The sequence below is a fragment of the Lynx rufus genome, unplaced genomic scaffold (assembly GCF_022079265.1).
Source record: "Lynx rufus isolate CCGP_SWC_20201006 ecotype Redwood Valley unplaced genomic scaffold, mLynRuf1.p SCAF_6, whole genome shotgun sequence".
Classification (NCBI taxonomy): domain Eukaryota; kingdom Metazoa; phylum Chordata; class Mammalia; order Carnivora; family Felidae; genus Lynx; species Lynx rufus.
Window position 1 is genome coordinate 4,478,864 of NW_025814878.1, and position 22,125 is coordinate 4,500,988.

General features: G+C 46.5%; 1 protein-coding gene across 9 annotated transcripts in view; it reads right to left on the reverse strand.

Annotated features, from left to right (window-relative positions):
* Window positions 1-22,125, reverse strand: part of ARID1B (AT-rich interaction domain 1B) — a 450,798-nt gene that overhangs the window by 44,385 nt on the left and 384,288 nt on the right. For 6 of the 9 annotated variants that reach the window (XM_047102157.1, XM_047102155.1, XM_047102156.1 and 3 more), the window contains 2 exons: window positions 16,333-16,660; window positions 14,441-14,569 (listed from right to left, as the gene is read on the reverse strand). In XM_047102157.1, the coding sequence (XP_046958113.1) occupies window positions 14,441-14,569; window positions 16,333-16,660 (457 nt within the window). The remainder of the gene's footprint in view (window positions 1-14,440; window positions 14,570-16,332; window positions 16,661-22,125) is intronic. The other 3 variants (XM_047102162.1, XM_047102161.1, XM_047102159.1) reach the window with 1 other exon arrangement.

Sequence of the window (22,125 nt, forward strand, 5' to 3'; positions counted from 1 at the left end):
CCATTTCCCCATATTGACATCACACAGTAAACCTCAGACTCCCACTTCTTTTTGTAGGATTTCTTGCGACAGGAAGGAAGGGAGCTTAGACTGGCTGAAAGTGTCCCTAAAAGGCTCCGGGTCACCCCTCCCTGACTGCGATGCAGACTCACGAACCTAAAGTTTTGGTGACTTGGTTTCACTAGTTTTGTGTGTCCGCTCTATGAAAGACAAACTTCTCACTCTTGCAAGAGGCCAAGGGTATTTCTGCGTCTGAAGGAGACAACTGTGGTGCAAGGGTATTTCTCTGCTGGGCCCGGGCCTGGGGAAGGGGAGGTTTGGATGGCGTGGTGGTTTAATGCTCGCAGGGAAACCACAAGGTGACAAGACAGGTGATGGCGATGTGGCAAAATCTGGGAAAGACGCCACCCACTGGTGTACCCAAGCTTCTCCTATGTAAATAGTTCACCTGGAGAAAACTTTTCAAACTTTCATTTACTGGTGTTTTCTCTAGGGAGTAAAACTAGTAAGAGGCGTAAAAATCCATACTTGCTCATCTACTCCAAGTGAGTTATGATTTTAAGCCCCTCCACCTCCATTAAGTCGTCATTTGATGGCTTTTTGTGTGTAATGGTAAAATATGTTTAAAGAGATCCTTTCAAAGCTTAACCTAAGTCATTTTCAGAAAAACACAATATACAATCTTTTTGTGTAGCAGTCTTCAGTGGATTCAACTTTCTGGCTTGTAGAAAAAGTTCAAACATGGTCCACTTGAAAATTCAAAGTATCAAAGGTTTGAGTGCTTTTCTTCCTTTTAAATATCACACAAACTATTCTAAACTGGCACTCGATGATAGCTTGGAAAGAACATTCTAGCGGGCTGAGAGACTAACGGTGTGAGTGTGGCTCTGGGAGAAAGGGATGTTACTTCAGCCTTGAATTCTGAGCTCACTCAAGTGCCACTTCGAATACTACAGACTGCTGAATCAGGAAGATAATACCCACTGCAGTTCATTAAGAATGTTTCTGAGATCATGCAATGGCTTCTGATTAACCTCCAGGTCGTCAAATACTCATAAATACATTGCCCGGCAGCCATAAACATATTCCTGTACGGTTCGGGTCTTAACATCAGCGTGGATTGCCGGCATTAACTCAGACAGCTGAGGTTCCCTTCTGGGGTGTTTTCATTCAAACAAAGACAGTCTCACGTTCATGTCCCTGTGGCACCTGCTGGGACTGCTCTCCCAATTTGTTAGCAGGTTAGTCACCTGAAGAGCATCCTTAACTCAGGAACAGGTTGGGTTTTCTGAAGACAGCTTTCAAGTCTCAGCCAATGGTGACCCATCCGTCGTCCATCAAGATCGTTTCAGGGGCTGCCTCCTTTGTGAAGGCTGCCCTGTCTCCCCCACCTGGGAGCTCTGCCTTCCCCAGACTCTGCCTCTGACAACCCTCTGCACTTTCTTTTGTGTATGGCAACAATTTATGTCCATGCCTGGGCTCTTCTAGGCAATTCTGAGAGGAGCAAAGGAGCAACAGACAGCTACTGCAGAAAGTACTTGTTAAATAAACCGAGAGAGAACATTTTTACCATTGTAAACAGGCTTTTTCCAAATTCAGTTTCACATGTGGTGTGACTAACATGTGCATGAAACACATGGTCCTTTAAGCACACCTGCTTATAACTCAGGTGCAAAAGAGAATCCGAATATGAAACCCACCAGGCAGGTGGTTAAATGAAGTAATGACCTCAGAGGCTCCTTGTAACCCTAATCTAGGATTTCTCCCAAGTCTGCACGGCCCATCTGCAGCCACCATAAGATGATGAAGGTGTGCAGGAGAAGTTAAACAAACAAACCCTTAAAGTAACAAAACAAATTAAGGATTTTGAGGTCGGTGTGTTGGATGTCAGCTGCTGTGTATAATGGTCCTCAATGAAATCATGCCTGCAGTTTGAAAAGTCTGGTCAAAATGCCACAGGTCTTGACTCTGCCACCAGTCACACCTTCCACTGTCACTGGGATCTGGGAGCAAAACTCCTTCAGTCTCTGGGCCTCAGTGTTTGCATGTGGCCATGGAGGGACCAATAACAATGATAATGTTCATACTTTACTAGGTAATTATAAATGTGCCGGGCACAATTTCTAGGCATTTTATACATTTAACTTTTTAAATTACCTGGAGGAAGGTAGGTGGAATTATGCTCACATACAAAGGAAGAAAATAGGGATCAGAGAGATTAAATCACCTGATTAAGGACACACAGCTAGGAAGCGTCAGAAACAGAATTCCTCAGGCCTGCTTTCAGATCAGTGTCCTGTATTTCTTTCTCCAAGTGCAAAGTACACAGGCATACAGAGCCCACTGTATACCTTCCTGTCTACTGTATTCATCTGTGGTTATAGAACGCTGACAAATAAAAATGGTGCTTTTCCCCAGGTTTCCGGGACACCTGCTTCTAGGAACGAGTTTATCCAGAGTGCTGCACGCCTCTTACGGATCCAAGTAGGGAAGTGGCCGACAAAGATGCGAGTCTTCCCAGCAATGCAGGGCATGCGCGGCCATGAGCGCGGCATCTGGCCACCTGTCTAAATGGGGGAGAAAGCCGGTCTTTCATCATCATAGAAGAAATCCAATTCATCACTGCTTTGGAAACTACTGCCAGGATTATTGGTAATTTTCAACGAGCAAGATGAGCTTAATACTAAAAAGAGCTTTCTGCTGACTTTTTGGAAATTGAGACAATTTTGTTTTGTGGAAGAAAACATAACATGGCTGCCTGACTGAGCCGAGCACTCCAACTTATCACGGTGTTGCTAGTATGAGAGGATTTCTGGGGGCTCGCGACAAAAAGCTTATTTGGTTGGGCTGACTACCGTCACTCGGACCACAAAGACCTCCAAAGAAGTTGGGCCCTTTCCAGAGGTGGCACTCACCGGCTTCTAAATCCCTTTCTGACCACGGCACCGCTTGCAATGCTCCAAATGGAATGAGGAGAGCCAAGAAGTAAATCACCAGACATTCTCTTTTTCAAAACGAATCAAGAACAACAAAACAAAAACAGGCGAAAATACAAACTGAAACGAAGGAAACATTTTCCACGTAAAAGCCTACCAAGATGTAAGCTGGGCCCGGAAGAGCAAAGTGCCCTTCCTTGACCTGTGGGTGTGTGAATTCCTGGGCTGTCTATTACGGGGCAACAGGCTCAGGTGGTTTTCCTCCCAAATTACCGCGGTCCCCTGATGCGGCCCGTTCCTAACCTGTGATGGTTGTGGCAATAAATGCCCAATAAGGCCCGAGGGGTTGGGGAGACTGGACTAACATTTGAAAGTAATGTTTAGTTGCTGTTGTGCTGCTAACGTAGCTACTGGGCGTAGCGCCTGGGCCGCACTGAGTGGGAGGCGGTGCGTCCAGATCAGGGCTGACCAAAGGGGCCACCGCTTACCCAGGCCTGGTCTTCTGTGACAAGGCCCTGTTCCCTTACGCCTTTGCAAAGTCAAAGTCTGAGGTGGGGCGCTGTTATTTAAACACGGGGACCCGCACAATCACCGGAGGAACGTTATTTAGATCGATCAGTCTTTGGTTGGGCCTGGATGGAAGTGTTTGAGATCTGTCATCCTATGACAAAGGCCAGGTTATTATAATGAGGATAGTTCAAAACTGGAGCCTACGGAGGTATTTCCCGAAAGCACTCCTCACTCCTGCTTCTCAGTCTTCACACGGACACAAGTAATATATATATATTATTATATATTATATATATTATCATAGATTTTCCTTTTATTCACTTTGGAAATTTCTCAAACATTACACATTCATCTGCCAACAAAGAGCTGGCTCTAGGGAAGAAAAAAAACAAACCCAGAAGCAAACACCAACTTTAAAGTGACCGTTTCCAGTGGTTCACTGAGAAGCTAGAAAGCAGTTAAACATACCAGTATGAAATCCTATAAAGAGTAACCACATACTCCTAAACACCTTGTTTTAAAGTCAACTACAATACAATTTAAAATAAGATCTGTATATGGTTTCGGTGCTTTAAAAGAATATTTAGGCCATACTGTCTTAGCAATCACCACTATTTTTTCTCAACAGTGGCAGATGGGGAAGTGTGAAATGTGTATCTTGAAAATGAATGGATTCCCGATACAGCTCTTTGGAGAAGGGTCGGGACAGACAGAAGAAATAGTCTGGAAACAGGCACCACACGAGTGAAACCATGTCATTTCAGTCCCAGGGGCAAGCCACCTGGAGAGAAGCTCCATGCAAGGGTTCTAACTGAGCCACTGAAAATATCACTCCTGAGTTATGTTCAAAATTGGAAAGTATATGACTGCCACGTACACACGCCCTCCTCTGTATGGACTGTCAGTGTAGGTGTAGTTTATGTAGCCAGAAAGATTGCTTACTGACAAAATTAATTAGGCTAACAGTGAAATTTGGGGCACTCTTTCACTTAAACTCAACAGCGATCGGAACCAGGAACTCACATCTTCGAAAAGCCCAGTTCCAGCAGCGTTTATTTTTAGAGAGCTCTAACTGCATGCATAACATTACACAGGATGCCCTATTTTAAATGTGTTCTCAACAGACACTGTTTTCACACCCATGTCCAGAGTCACTGGCAGAACGCTTTCAACCTGAGTTACACAGTATCTTTCTCAAAGCCTCACCAAGAAGGACAAATTTGGTTGAAACTGGTTTAAATCTAGTATCTGAAGAGGGAGAAACACTGCCTATGTCCCCCAAACAACATGATCAAGACAGAAAAGAAAGCCGTCCAAGCCCCAGCCCATTTGTGGTGTGACCAGTGCATCAGCCCACATGCAAGGGCACACACATCAGCAACTCGGGGGGCAAAGTAACGCTACAGTTTCAACAAGCCACTCGCCCTAGCTGGGAATCAGTCCTGGGGAGGTGAAGTGGCATGTATATCCTTAACCCAAAGACAACAGATAGAAGCGTCAATGACTTAGAAACAGTAGATGCCTGGAAAAACACACAGCCACACAGGGGAGTGGAGGGGAATGAAGGCGGGGAGGAGAGGGGAATGGAGGGGAATGGAGGGGAAGGGGAGGGGAGGGGAGAGGGCCTTCAGGTGTCTGGGAGCAGGGGACAGCAGGCTGACTAGCAGGGAATGAAAGTGGGGAGGGAGGGAAGGGCCACGTCACCCAGGGCTTTGGTTCCGTAGGGCTGTGTCTGTTAGAAGAAACAGAGAGACCGGGGGTTTTAAGCAGGAGCAACTCGTTAAGAAGACGTGTGATCGGAAGATGCCGTCCTCGGACTGTGGGAGGGAGGACACACTGGAGGTGGGGGGGAACGGCTGTGGGGCTGAGCTACTGTAAAAGTCCAGGTAAGATACGGAGCTGAACGGTACCTTGGAGGTAAACTGGGAGGGACCTGGTGATGAATTAGATGCCGTGGGGAAGGAAGAGGCACACCGAGAGGTCTCCGAGGTGTCTGGCTTACACAAGAGGATGCACAAACGGGGCAGTCACAGAGAGATCAGGGCTCTGGCTTTGGACACGTGGCATCTGATGTGGCCCTGAGTTCCCGAGAGGCAAATGTCATGCGGGCAGCTGGAGGCTCAGGTCTGGGAAGCAGAGGGAGGGTCCTAGAACTCATCTTTGCTCCCTGCTCTCTTCCGATCCTTCTTGAGTCTTTTTGTCTAAGATTCTCCCTCGTGAACGTGATCTCTTCTGGGGCAGCCCGTCCCCTTAAAGAAGGCTGAAGTGTGTATGACATCAGCCACAAAGCTAAGAGTCATGATCATTTTCCAGCTGTAAATTAGTAACGCCCCAAACCCTTTGGCAATTGATACGTTTAGGTTTTATTTTTTCCTTTGAGAATGGGCAAAAAGGAAAGGTACTTTTCAAGAGCTCCATGAAAAAGACGCTTTCAACGGAAGGGTAGTGATCACTTTGTGAGCTGTTCTCGAGAAGGGTCTTTTGCGTGGATATATATTTAGTGGCTAACTCCGCAGAGTCCAAGTTCTCCCCGGCATGTCTTTGCCATGGCCCAGATCACGTGGGCGGCCCACAGGACCTCCCGGTCGTCCTCACCTTTCTTCAAAGAGCCGTATTTTCACCCCTGCATCCTGGCGAAATGATTTCCACCAAGCGCCGAGGAATACTGCATATTCCACCCTGATTTCCTAAAAGGATGGAACATCAGAAACGTTTCTTCCCTTTTTGTTAACTACTTCACGCAGACTTCTCAGAGGGTTCCAACCTGTTATCAGTTCTGCTCCTGGCATCCCTGCTAAAATGCACCTGTTGTGCAATTTCAAGATTAAGTGCTGCTTTTTTGCCTCAGTGCAGGTCACCCGTTTCAGTTGTTCTGAAAGCAGCGGACTGATCTTCCCCTCCTTTCTCAAACAGGAGAACAAGTAGAGCTCAAGGGTTTTGAAGCAAGGGACTTCCTTGTCAGGGTGTGAAGAAAATGCAGAAACTGGCTGCTTGAATTTTGGTAATTGATAACGAAGAAGGTTCTGTGCATGTCCAAGTTGATTTTGGTTTGTTGAGCCCATTGTTCTGTTATTAAGAACCGTTTACTGGCAATCGCACGCAAACGAACGCAGGTCTCCCTTCTGAAGATGCTTCACTCAGAGGTTCTGGTGTTAGACCCTGTTGATCCCCAGCACACCGGCTGCCTCAGGTGCAGGGTGGAGACAAAAGCCACAGGGGGCAGGAGTGGGTCCCCAAACCTGTCTCTTCCCTCTGAGGGGTAAACCCCAGAGCTCTGTAGGCTCTGGTACACGTAGCTTCCCACTGGCTTCTGATAAGGACGCAAAGAGCATAGGCCCCCTGGTCTGGTGAAAATGACATCCGCTGTACCTCTTATTTATTTATTTATTTATTTATTAACATTTATTCATTTCTGAGACACAGAGCATGGACGGGGAAGGGGCAGAGAGAGAGAGAGAGGGAGACACAGAATCTGAAGCAGGCTCCAGGCTCTGAGCTGTCAGCACAGAGCCCGACGCGGGGCTCAAACCCACAGACCGTGAGATCATGACCTGAGCTGAAGTCGGACGCTCAACCGACTGAGCCCCCCAGGCGCCCTCTGTTGTACCTCTTGAAGGAAAAACTAGTTGCCATTGATGTCACCCACAGAAAGAAAACAGTGCTCTTCCCTGTGTTAAGTCAAAGTTCTTTACATAAAAAAAAAAAAAAAAAAGGTTTATCTGGGATCATAAAACCATTAAGAAATGATCGTGAGTAATTTGTGAGGGGGGCTGTTCCTTTTCAGTGATGGGAGTACCCGCCCTTTATACAAGGACATCCCCTTCCTGGGCACAAGGTACAAGAGAGAGTGACGAGGGAAGGTCTCCTTAGAGTTACCAGCACCTCAGACGCAGGGCGCGTATCAGCTTGACACACGCTGAGGACTAAGCAGCAACTACCCAAGAACGAAGCTGAGTGATGTTTTAGGAAGGAGGTCATTAAGAACGCACAGATCTCACGCATTCACAGACTTCTTGTACCTAAGTGGACCGGTCTGTTGACTGAAAAAAAGAAAGAATCTAGGTCCCAAGATCTCCATCTCATATCCTTGCCACAGCAATGGTCTGTAAAATCCTCCAACAAACAATACTCTTGTCCAGGGCTGTGATGCCAGGAAATATATCAATACGGTCCTTTCTAACTTAAAAAAAAAAAATCTTCGTAAAATTCTTACAGATTTCCTGAGCTAAGGGCAGCCCTGGGCCACACAGTTACTCAATTTATTTAAGCAAACGCTGTTCAGAATTAGGGTAGAATGTTGCAGGAAGAGCCTGAAAAATAGGAAGGCGGAGACTGGCAAGCTCTTACCCGGCATTAAACACTCAAAGGCCATCCAGCAAGAGTTAACTGGCAAAGCACGGGACAAAGCCTTCAGGTTCTGAAGCTGCGGGTTTTTTGTTTGCTTTGTTTTTTTTCACTCTCTTAATGGAAGTGGAGTTCGGAATAAGAATGAAGGTCAAGAGTAAGAAGGGCCTTTGGGAGGTGCCCCCACGTCCTTCACGCCGCCAGCGAAGGGGTTCCGTGAGCGACCAGAGAGCCCAGCCCCTTGCCCGTGGTCTTCACAGGTCACGCGGGATGCTTCCCAAACCCCAGACGGAGACAGACTAAGACACAGACCAGATGCCCTTTACCACTTTTAAACTCTTCCGGCTGCCCTCAGCCCCAAACACCGTGGAGGCGACGAGGTTTCAGACCCTTCTGGTGTCGGCCATGTGGCCGAATGCTACCACCTGTGATGTGTGTGACTCCGGGGACCCTGCCCTTTAACCCTGAAGAGCCCGGACTGGCTGGGCTGTGTTGCTGACCGTCTCTGGGGACGGGTGGACTATAGAGCCGATTCTGGAGACGACCCTCCCAGCTGGCCTGGGGGGCTGTGTCAACTGTGGGGCGGAGGTGCTAGTAGGACCCCAGGTCAGGCCAGGTGGCTCAGACAAGGGAGCAGACAACCGACGCAAGGCTCACCTCGATGGCAAGAGCCCCGACCCAATGCACGCGTCATCGTGGGTCACCTGAGATGGTGAGGACGCACCCCGCTGGGAGGGGTTCAGACTGGCACTGGATAGGAGATACTCTGAATGAGGGAGGCAGGTCTAGATACGGTGGGAAACTGGGAATGTTCCAGAATATGAGGAGCACACTGATGTCTGAGACGAGGACGAAAAGCAGACAGTCAGAGGGACTCGGGGAGACCACCTTTGCCATGAGTCGAGAGACTGCCAAAGCCCGAGTTCTGGTTTCTGGCCCGCACAACCATTGGTTCCTCGGAACGCTATCCAGTGACCGAGGCTCCCGTCCAGCGTGCTCCTCCTTCAGTATCCACCAGGTTCAAACACAGGCATCCGAGTCTACACTTCCCACTCCCTTTTCTTCAGTAGCAGGAATCCCAAAGGTCAACCCTCAGCCAGCGTTCCACAGCAGGGTCCCCACGGGGCTATGAAAGACGCAGGCTCCAGACCCTCCCCTGCCTGTGGCTGCGGCGAGCGTGTGTACGTGGTTAAAACGCTTGCCTGGTAATAACCACTTGTTTAGGGAACGTCACAGACTCTAGTCCATTAAAGGTTTGCTGCACATTTCACACTCTGATTCCTTGGATCTCATTCAACTTAAAAAAGAAAAAAAAAAAACTCTCTGGTCTTTTAAAAAGTAGTGCTTTACTAATTTTTGATTTGAAGACTAATAAATATACTTTGTAGTTACCGTGATAGTTCTGAAACTCTGAAAGATTTGACTGAAATCGTAATCTTAAAATACCAACATAATAATCCTCAATTCTAAATTTTGAAGGGGAAAGGGGGGGCTAAAAATTAAGCACAGTATTTGGATGACAATGCAAAGGCTTACATTTAATTGCAGAAATAAAACTCTACTTAAGTCTCAGAAATCTTTTCTTTGTCTTCCAATAACGTGACTTTTCCAATCATAGCTATTATTCTAAAACCTAAGAGTCTAAAATCCAAGGGGCTAAATTCTTTGTTAATACAAATCACTCACAGCCCTTCAGGCTCACGGACCCCACTGTAACTGGGGCTTGACGCATTTAGAAGTTTTTTGCTCCTTCCCTTTGACATTTTAATGCACTATCTCCATTAATGTATTTCCACATCGGTGGCTCCCTGCCCATCAGCAGAATTGCGTCATACTGGCTTGAAGGAAAATAATACAGAAAAAGTGCCTTGCTGGCAAACAGCAACGGGGAAAATGAATTATAAATACACCTCCCTAAAGAACAGCTGCCGGCAGACGTGTGTGTATGCGGTGTGCACATGAGACACAGACACCAGCAGCCTGTGTATACCCAAGAGGACAGACTGATCCAGTGGCTTGTAAGTGGAGCCAGCTAGTCCCAAGCAGAGGAAGACCACCGGTCAAACTCTCTTCCGAGACATTCGGCCGCTTCAGCATCAACACAGGTGAGGTGCTACTACGGATCAAGCCACCTTGTGGCTAACGTTTCGTGGCAGTGAATGGGTGGCAAAGGTTAAAAAATGATGTCAGTGAGAATTCCCAAACTCCTCTTTTACTAGAAACATTCTAACAAAAGTGATTTTGGCCACCCTAGTATTTGGTACGATGTAAGTATTAAAACGTAGGTCTCCAGATTCATGGTTGCGAGAGCAGAAAGATGCCATTCCAGGCAACAATCATAAGACTTTCCAAACGGACTCATTTTTGCTCATACTTTTTTCCCCTTAAAACTAAGAAGTCCCAGAGTTTTCCTCCTTCTGATGTTCAGTCAGTCCACGGGGGTGTCTTTCGGGGACAGCAGAAGGAAGACGCACGTCGCCTGTACCAGCCTCAGCAGGTGTATGCGCTGTGGGATAAAAGGGCCGGCTCAGGATCCTTACTCTAACGGCTCCGCACCAGTCACAAGAACGCAAGATGTGGAATCGTTCTCGGGGGGCAGGCGAAGGGTGAAAAGGACAGGGATTCAAACCCACCCATCAGGCAAGCTGTCACCGCATCCCACAAGGTGGGTGGTTGCGGAAGCAAGGACTCAGGCTGCGCGGTGGATCTCCAGGGGGACGTGCCAAACACACGTGGCCCATCGGGGGAAGCACGGGGCCGGCCAGGGAGCCAAAGTCCAGGCCTCAAGTAAGAAGTAGGATCTCCACCAAGACACTGGCTGATCGCTGGTTTCTAACGGTACAATTGCCTTTAGACCTGACAGAGAACCGAAATTAAGACGTTTTCCTTTTAAAGGGAAAAATCTATTGAGACAGCACTAAATGAAGGAAGAGCGGTTGAGACCGGGAGACAGAGCCGATGCCTGGCCTGTAGCTGACGAAAGGGTCCTGAGCCGGTAACTCGAAGACACTCGTCTCCTCCACCACAAAATCAAGAGGGAGAGGCCTGATGACACCTCAAACCCTTCTAGCTCCAAGATGCTACTGCTCTGTCACCGAAAGTACATCCTCTGGGAAGGGAGAACGGAACACTTCCCTTCTGAGGAAGATACCGTCATCAAGATCCGTGCCAGAACTCTGACGCTGGTCATCTCAAGTCACCGAAGACTCGATTCAAGTTGATATACGGGGGGTGCTGGGGGTGGCAGACTTCAGGGAACCGGGCTGTACCCGGGCCTAAAGGTCTAGGGCTTGTCAAGGCCTTCTGTAAGTTCACTGAAGTCGTGCATTTCCCTTGGAGCTCATTCCCAAGAAAACAATCTGGATAACTGATATATCCCGATCCACACATCGGCTGTATTTGGCAGAGCGGTCAGCTGTTGGGACACTAGCAGGTGCCACTGGGAATGGATGAATGGATGCAAAACACACATCCATGGCTGAGGGAGATTTTCGTGTGTGTGTGTGTGTGTGTGTGTGTGTGTGTGTGTGTGTGGCCTGGGGTTCGTGGTAATGCTTCTTTAGGAAGCAACAGGCCAAAGTCTCTCCTAAACTTCTGGCCAACTTTGGCTCCCCTCTACAGACAACGTCTCAAGTCTGTCCAGCATGGTCTACAGAGCCAGACTGAGGGGGAAAGTCACCTGCCGTCCCTGAACTCGGCTTTTCATAAGGTCACTGAATATTGCCACCTCTCTCTCATGGCTTCAAAAGAATACTACCTACTAGAAATGCTTTAAAACTAGGGGCACCTGGGTGGCTCAGTCAGTTAAGCAACTGGCTCTTGGTTTCTGCTCAGGTCATGATCTCACGGTCTGTGAGTTCACACCCCACATCGGGCTCTGTGCTGACAGTGCAGAGTCAGCTTGGGATTCTCCCTCCCTCTCCCTGTCTTTGCCCCTCCCCTGCTTGTGTGCGTGCTCTCTCTCTCTCTCTCTCTCAAAATAAATAAACTTGAAAAAAAAAAGAAATGCTTTAAAACTAAACACGGCAATGCATTTTCTGAATAAAGTCTCTCTGTGTATGGCGGGCAGGGCGTCTTGCAAAAATATTACATGTAACTTATTAATTCCAAATGATTAGATGAGATCACTCGGCTGGTCTAGTACCCGAGCAGTAAGAGTCACCGTATTCTACCGTAAATCCTCTGATAATCAAAAGGAATTCCTTCACTCGAAAGGTCGAAATGAAAAAAACCCGATTCTCTCTGTTTCTTCACTTACTCAGTGCAGCAGGTGGGTTTTACCCTTAAAAAACAAAGTAAGAAGATGGCTTCCAATCAGTCACGCCTGTGTGTTTTCCTCTGTCCCGTCTCACACGCAACGAGCTGAGAAAGCCTGGAGCATAACTGCCATAATCCGTCATTTCTCACGGAGAGCTTTCGGGTTCTAATAGCACACGCGTGCACACACACTCACGCGCTACACTTGTCGCTAATCTGTCTTTTTTCAGGTTCCTTCAGAAGCTCCTGGCCCTGAGGGATTCTGACTTGGGAAAGAAGTCATTTTAACAAACTCTGCGAATGCTGTGTTTCTGAAAGGCTGGAGCCACTTCTTCCCCCAAAGAGACACTGACATTTAGTGAACCGGTTTTTCAAACTGCCGACCTGACTTCCACCCGACAGAGCCACCAACGGGGGACGAAAACGACAACAGAAGCAAAAACATGAGTTCGCTGCCACGAGCTGTTAAGTAAAGCAAAAGCATGTTGAAAACCAAATTTCTTAACCCACAGTGCTAAAACATGTACTCTACATGTTTTCTCACATTCAAGCTTCTGCTTAAAAAAAAAAAAAAAAAAGGCACAACAGGTTACATGTACTTGCAAAGTGAAAAGGAAGGAAGATTTAAAATAGAAATAAAACTTTCTTTTCTTTCCTTTTTAGAAAGAATGCTGTAGACATGAAAGGCAAAAATCAGAGCCAACAGGGATGGGGCCACAGAGATGAGCCTTCGCCAAGTGCGCTTTATAAGATTTACAAAGAGTAACTCCAACATCTATCTTTTTCTTATTTTTAATTAAAGAGGAGGTGTTGTTTTCTAAGGAAGCTATCTGGATGCTGCTGGCTGAAACGCAGATTTGATCTCCTCGTGCTGGTTAGCTAACATTGATTTTCTGCCCCAGTGGAAGAGATTTTACTCTGATGCATGCCATTTAAATTCATTTTACACAGCTGCTTAATGTGGCTTGGCAAGGCACAGCCAAACTAGCTTTGTGGGTCTAAATAGGACTCCAGAGTTGGTAAAGGACAGATCCTATGGATTAGCAGCTGATGAGGAATGCTGTTCTCCCCCTACTGTTATCTTCCTACTGACTCATGAAGTGACCTTGAAGGTACCACAAGAAGGGAAAAAAGAGGAAAAGACATCTTCCCAAAAGAAGTCTGCTTACCTAATTATATTTGTTATTTCATTTTTAGGATTATGTTTACAAAATTCTATATTTGTTGGCCCACATTTAGGACCGTGTTTACAGGATTTAGAACTCTCGCCTGCAAAATTATCGTTTGCTCTCGCTGTCTAAATAAATGTATACCGAATACAAAACTAGTGACAGGCTCTCTGTTACGTATTCATAACAAGCAGTAAAAGCATAGTTCTAGAAGTTTAGTCTTTAAACAAAGCCAGCTGACTGTTCTCTGTTTTATTTGAACCAAAAATGTGGTGTGTTTCTACTGAAACTGCTGAACAGCATTCAGTCTACGTAGGATAATCTTACCATTGCAACATGCAAAACAGTATCAATAATAATATTTCTGCTAAGTAAATCGCTCAATAACGATATGCTTTAAGAGCACTTATGAACCTAAAGATGGTGACAGCCTGTTGCTATATAGCTTTGCAGTAGGAAAAAAGAAAGCTACTTTTTGTTGCTGTATGTAATTCCTGTGTCGAAATGGATAATAATATGGCAACACCATGTTTCGAAAGAAAATTCTGCGTTGGATTATTTGGTTGCGTTTTTCTGGTGACTTCAATATCCTAAAACTCCTTGGGAGAAGGAAAGAATAGAAATCTGCTCAGGGAGGCTGGAAAGAATCCCCTCCTAAGTCCTATTAATAACCTAAGTCCTGTCTCCTGCAGTGGGTCTCTTGTCAAACGCGGCCGCTGCTCTCTGAATTCAGGGGTGTGTGTGCGTGTGTGGAGCGGGTCACTGTCGTGGCAGAGATGACAATAACACAGTCATGATCACGGTGCTACACAACACAAGTTCCCAGACAACAGAGGGACGACAATGGGGGAGATCACGCCAGAGCGGGTGGCTTCATTACTTTTACGGAGATACAAGTTTTTCTTTCCCTCTCAGGCATGAAGGGAACAAGCCATGCCAAAAGCCATGCAGAGACAGGATCTGGGGGACAGCATGCACGCTCCCACCGCACTACCACAGTACCGTTCAGAAGAGTGAAGAACAAAACAGAACAAAACGAACCAAACCCCCGAAACAAACAAAAAGGAACGAAAAGACAACCCCCTCTGGGATGGATCTCCTCTTAGGTCTTTCACTTTCTTGTTCTGGGTGTTCCTTTCGCAGCCAGATGGCACGTTCATTAACAGTTTCAAAAAAAAAAAAATGCCCAGGTCCCGCAGCAAGTCAGGGTATGTTGCTACCTACCCGTACTGGTCAGGCTGGTGCATCATGGGAGCCTGAGAGTTGCCATAGTTGGGGTGCTGGGAAGAAAACATGGGGCGTCCGCCAGCCCCAGACTGGCTGGGATAAGCAGGCGACCTAATGTATGGTGGCCTAAAGCAGAACAGAAGAACAACTTCTTTGGATTTGTTCTGTAGACAAGTACGAATCCCCCTGTCCATCATGTCACCTCCACACATAGGTGCGGGGGGGGCTACAGAATGTGGCATAATACTCTGTACCGTGCAGCTGCCTGGGAGGGGAGCTGGAGAACATTCCTTAAAAAGGGGGGGGCGGGGTGAAGGACAGGGCAGAGGAGAGAGAAAAGTGAGATTCTCAGATGTAATCTCAGTTTACGCTGCTGAAGTGGAGCTTTGACTTCGGTACAAGCCAAAAAATACACGGGCCCTCGCTGAAAACGGGCAGTGTGTGAAGGCAGGGCTTTGGAACTGCCTCCTGGTCAGAAACAGAAAAGGAAAATGCATGGATGTGGATTTATACGTTAATTTATACAAAATGATATATAAACTGATTCAGGAAGGGAGCATAGCAAGACTTCTTTATCAAGCAATTATGTCTTAATATCTGTGGTTATCTTCTCCCCGGGCCGCGATCCGAGGCCTCATCGTCCAATGCAGTCAGGTACTTTCTACTTGAAAATAACTTGTGCTTCAGGAGGTGCAACAATGGACAATTAACCCTAAATTAGAGCTTCAATTGGACCAGGCAAACCAGTTTTCACGGACAGGTTTATTAAAACATTCCCTAAAGTCTGTGAGGTTCGGGTTAGTATCTGGGGTTCAGGAAATTTTAAGTAATTATAATGTGGATGAGAGAGAGAGAGGATGATTGATTTTCCTTTTGATTCCTCAAGGGAAATTTATTTTTATTTGGAGCAAACAGGGAGACTGAAGGGGTCCCTAACATTCCCCAAATAGCAGCTTCAGAGGAAAAGTAACAAAGGACACATTTAAACACACACACGTACACACACGCACATTTTTCTTTCCCTTTGACAAAAATCCGATTCCTCTATCTTTTCTTCTGAAGATACCGTAACTTCAGACATAGCTGTCAACGTGCTTTGTTTTAAAACATATTTTAACATATGTTAAACGTAATTTAAAACATATTCATAAGTGCTTCCTTTAAAACTAGTCACTTCGGTCATAAATTTTTAATTAAGTACGTTATTTTTATATAGGTTCAATATTTGCTTCAATCATTTTAGAAATCAAGATTAAAAACAAGTGATTGAGGCTAAAGCCTTGCTCTATCAGCTTAAACTTTATGAAATATTATCTTTGCTTTATTAACCACATTTTGGTTTGGACAGAGAGGTATGCCCAGAAAAATAAAATATAAGATGACATCTATAAATCTCACACGTATACATTTAGACAAACACACACGATACAAATATGTGCATAGACGAGGTTTCTATTTCATAAAGATTTTTATGGTGGGGTAAAAAAAAAAAAAAAAAGAAAAAAAGAAGGTGGTTCTTTTTCAGTGTTTTCGATCTTAAAAGCCTAGTTCTTCAGGCTTCACACTTGCCTGCCTAAACCTAGCTGTTCTAAACGGAACCATGAGATATGCCACTGCTCTGGGCTGGTTATAAGGACTCCTCGCAGTCATTTCAAAGAACCTCCCACAACTCAGATTCCTTCCTCGATGTCTCCCGGAACGTGTTCTGTCGTTCACCTGTCTGTACTTTACGGTACAGAAAACATTAACACCAAAGGAACGGCCGAGCAAAATCGCACTCCGCTGCTCCCCCCCCACCCCCCGCCCCGGGTGACCCGGGTGACGATGTAGCTCTGTGCTCAGCACGTGCTCACACGTCCGCACCCAGACCACCTGCCCCGACGGCATACCTGCTTTGTGCCGAGTTTGCAGCGGCCTGCATCACTGCGGCAGCTGCCTCCTGTGCCTTACGGTTCACGGTTGGCATCGGTGGCCCCATTCCTGGCCCTCCCTGCTGGGACATGCCGGGAGAGCTGGGGGTCATGCTGCTCATATTTCCAGGAAACGGCCTGTTCTGCATCCCAGCTGATGGCATTCGTCCCAGGGGCATAGCACCACACGGCTGGCTTGGCCCTTGTCCGTGCATCTGGTTGTTGGCATTGATGCCCATGCCGGGCCCTGGGCCGCTGTAGCTCGCACTGGGCACCCCACTATACGTTGGGGGTCTGGAGTAGTTACCTAAACAAAAAGTAAACACAAATTGAAGCCTTTTACTTAGTATCTGTACTTGTGAGGACGGCCACTAGAAAGACTTCTTGTCCAACAGTGTGATCAACACAGAATATCAGCCATGACCCTTATTAACCCTTCCCCTGCTGGCACCGACGAGGCTGGCTGTGGCAAAATAAGCTATCTCGGCACATTCCAAGGCAAAGAGCCACACAGGCCCGCTGAGAGAGGGAGGAGACAATCAGCTGATCATTAAAACAACCTATGCACAGGCAAGGGATGCTAGCAGTGAGTGTTGTTGCTTCAATACACCCAACATTCACATTTCTACGTTTTACCCCAGAGAATTATTTCAACCCCTAGTCCTTAGGAACGTACCACCGAGACTGCATGACTACCCCACTACTGCATGAGGCAGTCATGACAAAGGGCCAGAAAGACGGCATGTAAGACAAAATGTACATCTGGTCAAGATTATCCTCCAAAACCCCACAGGAGGGGTCACATGGAAACTCAGCATTGGTCCAGCAAAGCAACCAGTTTTTCTCTGGTGTTGGGAGCAGGGTTTTCGTTTTGTTTTGTTTCCGCCTTGAGCATCAGATAAAGCAGCTCACTTGTGCTTGGTGCCATGTCCTCGGAAATATGGTTTCACGTACTAGCATGACAGTCAACGCGGTGAAGGGGTGGTGGCATCCGGGGGGGGGCAGACAGACCCCCCGAGCCCCCATTCACACTGGCGCATGCGCTCGCAAGGAGAGCAGCAGCCTCAAGGACCCCAATTATTTCAAAAGTTTTCTCTCTCCTTCCATACCTTTTACTTTGACCGAGTGTACATACATTAAAGGCATAAGTAATGTCGTTCCAATAATAACAATTGCAGAGAGTAACTGCTGAACCGTACTGTGTTTGACATGCTGGGTTAAGTGCTTTACATCAATGGTTTCATTCGCTTCTCCAATAACCGTATGAAATACATATATAAATGACCATGATTCCATTTACAAATGAAGAAAATCAACAGCTAGTAGGTTAGGATTCAAGCTCCAGCAAAAATAGGTTCTAGGACCCATGTAATTAACCAGTACGATATGCTGCTTTCCCACAAATGATTATTGAAACAAATGTAAAAAGCATTTGCGGAATATGGATAAGCGTTTCTCAATTGATCCTTACTGCTTTCTGGAAGAGACTCCTTGTCAAAATAACATAACTGTTTTAGGCACAGGGGATATAAAATTAAATACAATTCAATTCCTACACTCAAGCTGCTCACCGTGTGTGTGTGTGTGTGTGTGTGCGTGCGCGCGCATGTGTGAGGTGTAGCAGCAGTGATAAGACAAGAAAATGTATGAACACAAAACCAGAAAGATAACGTACCGTTAAAAGTGCAAGAGAATGGAGAGCAAGTCTGCTTGAGGGGGGAGGGGGTCAGCGTGATAGTGTAGTTCAGCGAAGATTTCTTCGCTGGGCTGTGGCCTCAGGAACCCGTGGGGGGCAGGCCCTGGGACCTGGGAGCACTGGTGCTGAGTGAAGGCTCCACACATACTAACTACCAGACCTCAGCTCATTCTCCTCTTTCTTTTCCCATCCTCTTCTCCACAAAGCAAAGATTATCACCTCTAATATGGTCTGCTTGAGGAGTGGTTGCTAGGGTTCAAGGGCATATAGTATGTAAAGTATTGCAAACACAGAGTCAAAATGGTAGGGGTTAGATACCTGAGTGGCGAGTAAGGCAGAAGAGAGGACAGCGTGCACACGGCACAGCCAGCCAGAGAGCAAACGATCTCCAGATAAGTCACGGAGGAGCTCTGTGTGGCTGTGACGGGGCCCCGGGGGAAGAGGTCAGACCTGCATGGTCTCGTGTTCCAGGCCGCCAAGTGTAGGGTTTATTTGGAAGATAAGGAGGAGCTTCCCCAGGTTTTCCAGCAGAAACTGGATTTGACTAGTAAAAATATCAAAAGCAAATACTTAATATTTACTATGTGCTAAGCTCAGTTCCAAATTCTTTGCATTAACTCACTTGATCCTTGTGTCAGGCCCAAGAGGCCCCTATTATTACACTGCTCATTTTAGAGATGAGGGACCTGAGGCACGGGACATTGGGGAGCTTGTCTCGAGGTCATGTGCCCGACAGGCAGAGGAGCCACGGTTTGCACTCAGGTGGTCTGTGTGTGCAGTTCAGAGTCCAGGCACATCACACTGCCGTGCAGCCTCTCAGATGCTTAAGGAAAAACCACACTTACGTAACGTATCATCACGACAGGAAAACCAGGTTTTCTTAAGCCCACACATGTAAAGCAGCATGACCTACAAATCCACAAGAGATCCGTGGACTTTCAACACTGACTGGGTACTTGCTCTCTGTTAGGTGCATCACATGAGCTTTCTTATTTGGGTGTCGTGAAGAGTGTTATTTATTGCAGATGGTACGGAAGCCACCATTCACAAGGACCATGGGCCGCCACACTCTCTGTAAAGGGTTGGGCAGTAAATAGTTTAGACTGTATGGGGCAAGACAGTCTCAACTCAACTGCCTCTGTGGCTCCGACGTGGCCAGAGGCGCTGTCTCCACAAATGGAAGTGCCTGTGTTCCAATAAAACTTTATTTACAGACACAGGTGGTGGGCCAAAGTGGGCCATAATCTGCTGGCCCCTGCTATAGACCAATCTTGGGACAAACTAATGAAGTGCTCCACCAGCACGGAAAGCGACTTGTTAAAGCCAGCATTTCTTTGACCCCGGATATCCTCTCGAAGGCTAAAGAAAGCCTAAAGAGGAATAACAGAGGAAGGCACTAGCAGTTGAAGGAACTGGAAAATGGAGAGAAAAACAAAAGAGAATAGAGGGAACAGGAAAGGTTTGATGTAAATTACTTCAGGACCACCGAGTTACATGCGGGTGGGTCTTTTATGGCCAGCTCCTCAAATTTAAACTGCCTTCTCGTAAGACGACACTCTGCCTTTGCAGAAACAAACATATGCTGTTTCCAAGTAAAAGGTAAAACATTCACTGTTTATCAATTTCAAAGTTCTTTATAAAAAGTTCTTGTTTCAGAGTCTCCCACCCCACAGGACCCCACATAAGGTCCCCGTCTGTCTTCCCGTCACAGCATCTTGGTGGAAAGGGCACCTTATGCCTCCCCGGCTTGTGAGGGACACGGCGCGGTGGGCAGGCTGCCGTCCTGTCTCTTCCCACGCCTTCTCAGAGCACAGTCCTCAGAGCGCGTCTCTGGGGGCAGAATTAAGATTTCTCCTCTCCGCCCTCACTGACCTCACACGCCCTCACTTCCAGACAGCCCGATAACATCAGTGAAGACAGGGCTCTTTTTTGGCTCTTGCTTTTATTAAAAATAAATCAACTCATTCACAGCTCGAATGCAAATGAAATTAATTCACATACTCATTCGATTACCAGTTCCCACCCTCCCCCAACACTTGGTAAGTGACTCATTTGGTAAGAAACCTTACTCAGTGAAAACATATGTACCCTTTGCTTTCGAAGGAAATGAAATAACACTTTAATCTTGTTTTAGAAAACAAGCATTTAGACATGCTTATCTCAGACTATACCCACAGTGCGGTTTTATTAGAGAAGAAGGTTCCTGATTTTGTTGAACTCTGCTTATGGGGGGAACAGAGAAATGCCGTCACACTGGGTTCCGTACTTGGGGTTTAACTGGCAGGCAGGAGCTGTACTTTAATGATCCCAAAGGAAAGAAAGGATGGCGACGTTCGGTTACCCTGGACCCGACCTCATCTGTCTCATTCGTGGCGTGTGTGAAAAAGAGCTGTGTTTCCGTGGCTTTGCTCAATTCAGCAGCCAGGCGGCGTCCTGCCATCGGGCGGTGGACGCGCTGGACCACAACCACCAGGCACACCCAGACATGCACGCAAAAGCACTTGTGCTTAGAAAGGCCCGTCGAGTACCGGGCTCCCAATCTAATTTTCCTCAATCAGTTGGGTTGATTCCATGAATCGGCACTCAAAAGCACACGTCAAGGGAATATGTTCTAATTATAGAGGCCTCTACTTGGTGGAAGAAATACAAAGTCCCCTTTTCTTCTCCTTGAAACTCTAAAGACTTTCCTCATTAAACTCACATGCCTGGATAAAAATGCTTTCTAAAGGCTTTAAATGGCTTAAGAGGCAGCGATGGACAAAGCGCAGGCTCTAGAATTTGGGTCTGAATAGCGGCCTGACCTTGGACAAGTTACTTAACCTGTCTGCACATCAGTTTTGCCATCTGTAAAGTAACGACAGTAATGGGGAGTAGGTATGGAGGGACTAGGACAGCGCCGAGCACGGAGTCCCCTAATAAACGACAGTTGTTACTACCGCCATCATCATCGACGCTCGTAACACCCTCAACAGCCACTGATCACTGATGATCTTGTCCCCATAATCTTTTAAAAATGCGTGGAAGGAGTGAAAAAATGATCAATGCCCCCGCCTTGCCCACTCGATAACGTATCTTTCTCCTCCAAATAAATAAAAACCAAACACGTAAGCCAAGCAAAATATGAGAGGAAAAGCCAGGAATGAGAAGTGCAATCTTATTTCCATGTTTCTCTAATAGATTAGTAATTTGTTGGCACTGGCTTTGACAGAAAACAGATGGATCCAGCATTAAGCACAATGAAGGCAGCAGATGCTGGTCCAGCCCACCTCAGCTGGACGGGTCTGGCAGCCAAGTCCGAGAGCTCACAGTTTTCAAGTGGGTTCATCTTGGCACACCAGCTTTGGAAAATCGGTCACCAAATAAATTCAGATTTCAACCTACCGGGAGTTATAGTCAAGCGCCAGAGAGAGGAAGCGGGAGCTAGACTCTATTCAAGTCACCATGATTATTTCAGGGGAAGTGCAGATAATTCTGTACCTGACTCTGGAATATTTAAATTTGCTACTTACAATCAATATTCCAAGCTTAGCGCTTTTATTGAACTATTAAGTGTTTCCACTCACATATGAAGTTTTGCTTCTCCGTTTCACCATTCAACAAATTATTTATGAGTAACTTTTACAGGCAAGGCTCTCCATTATTCCCCCATGCTGTGGAGGATACAATGGTGCCCAAGTCACAGAACCGACACTTTACCCCGAGCAGGAGAAAATAAAATGATAATTAGCGATGTATTATGATAAACATGTTTGTGAATGAGGGCTAAATACGCATTTACCTCGTTGTTTAGTTAATAACGTTCGCTACTTTTTGCGGCTATCTACTATATAATATGATTTTAGGTCATGTCTAGAGATAGAATTTACACACAATAACAATCCTGTGTAGTTCCATAACCACCACGATGTGGGTTATTTCTGCCATGACGAAAAAACCCTGCCATTTTGTGGTCATTCTCTCTCCCTCCCCCTCGTGGGAACCACTGATCTGATTTCTGTTCCTCCAGTTTTGCCTTCTCCACGATGTCATATAGAATCATACAGCATGTGGTCTTTTTGTGCCTGGCTCCTTTCCCA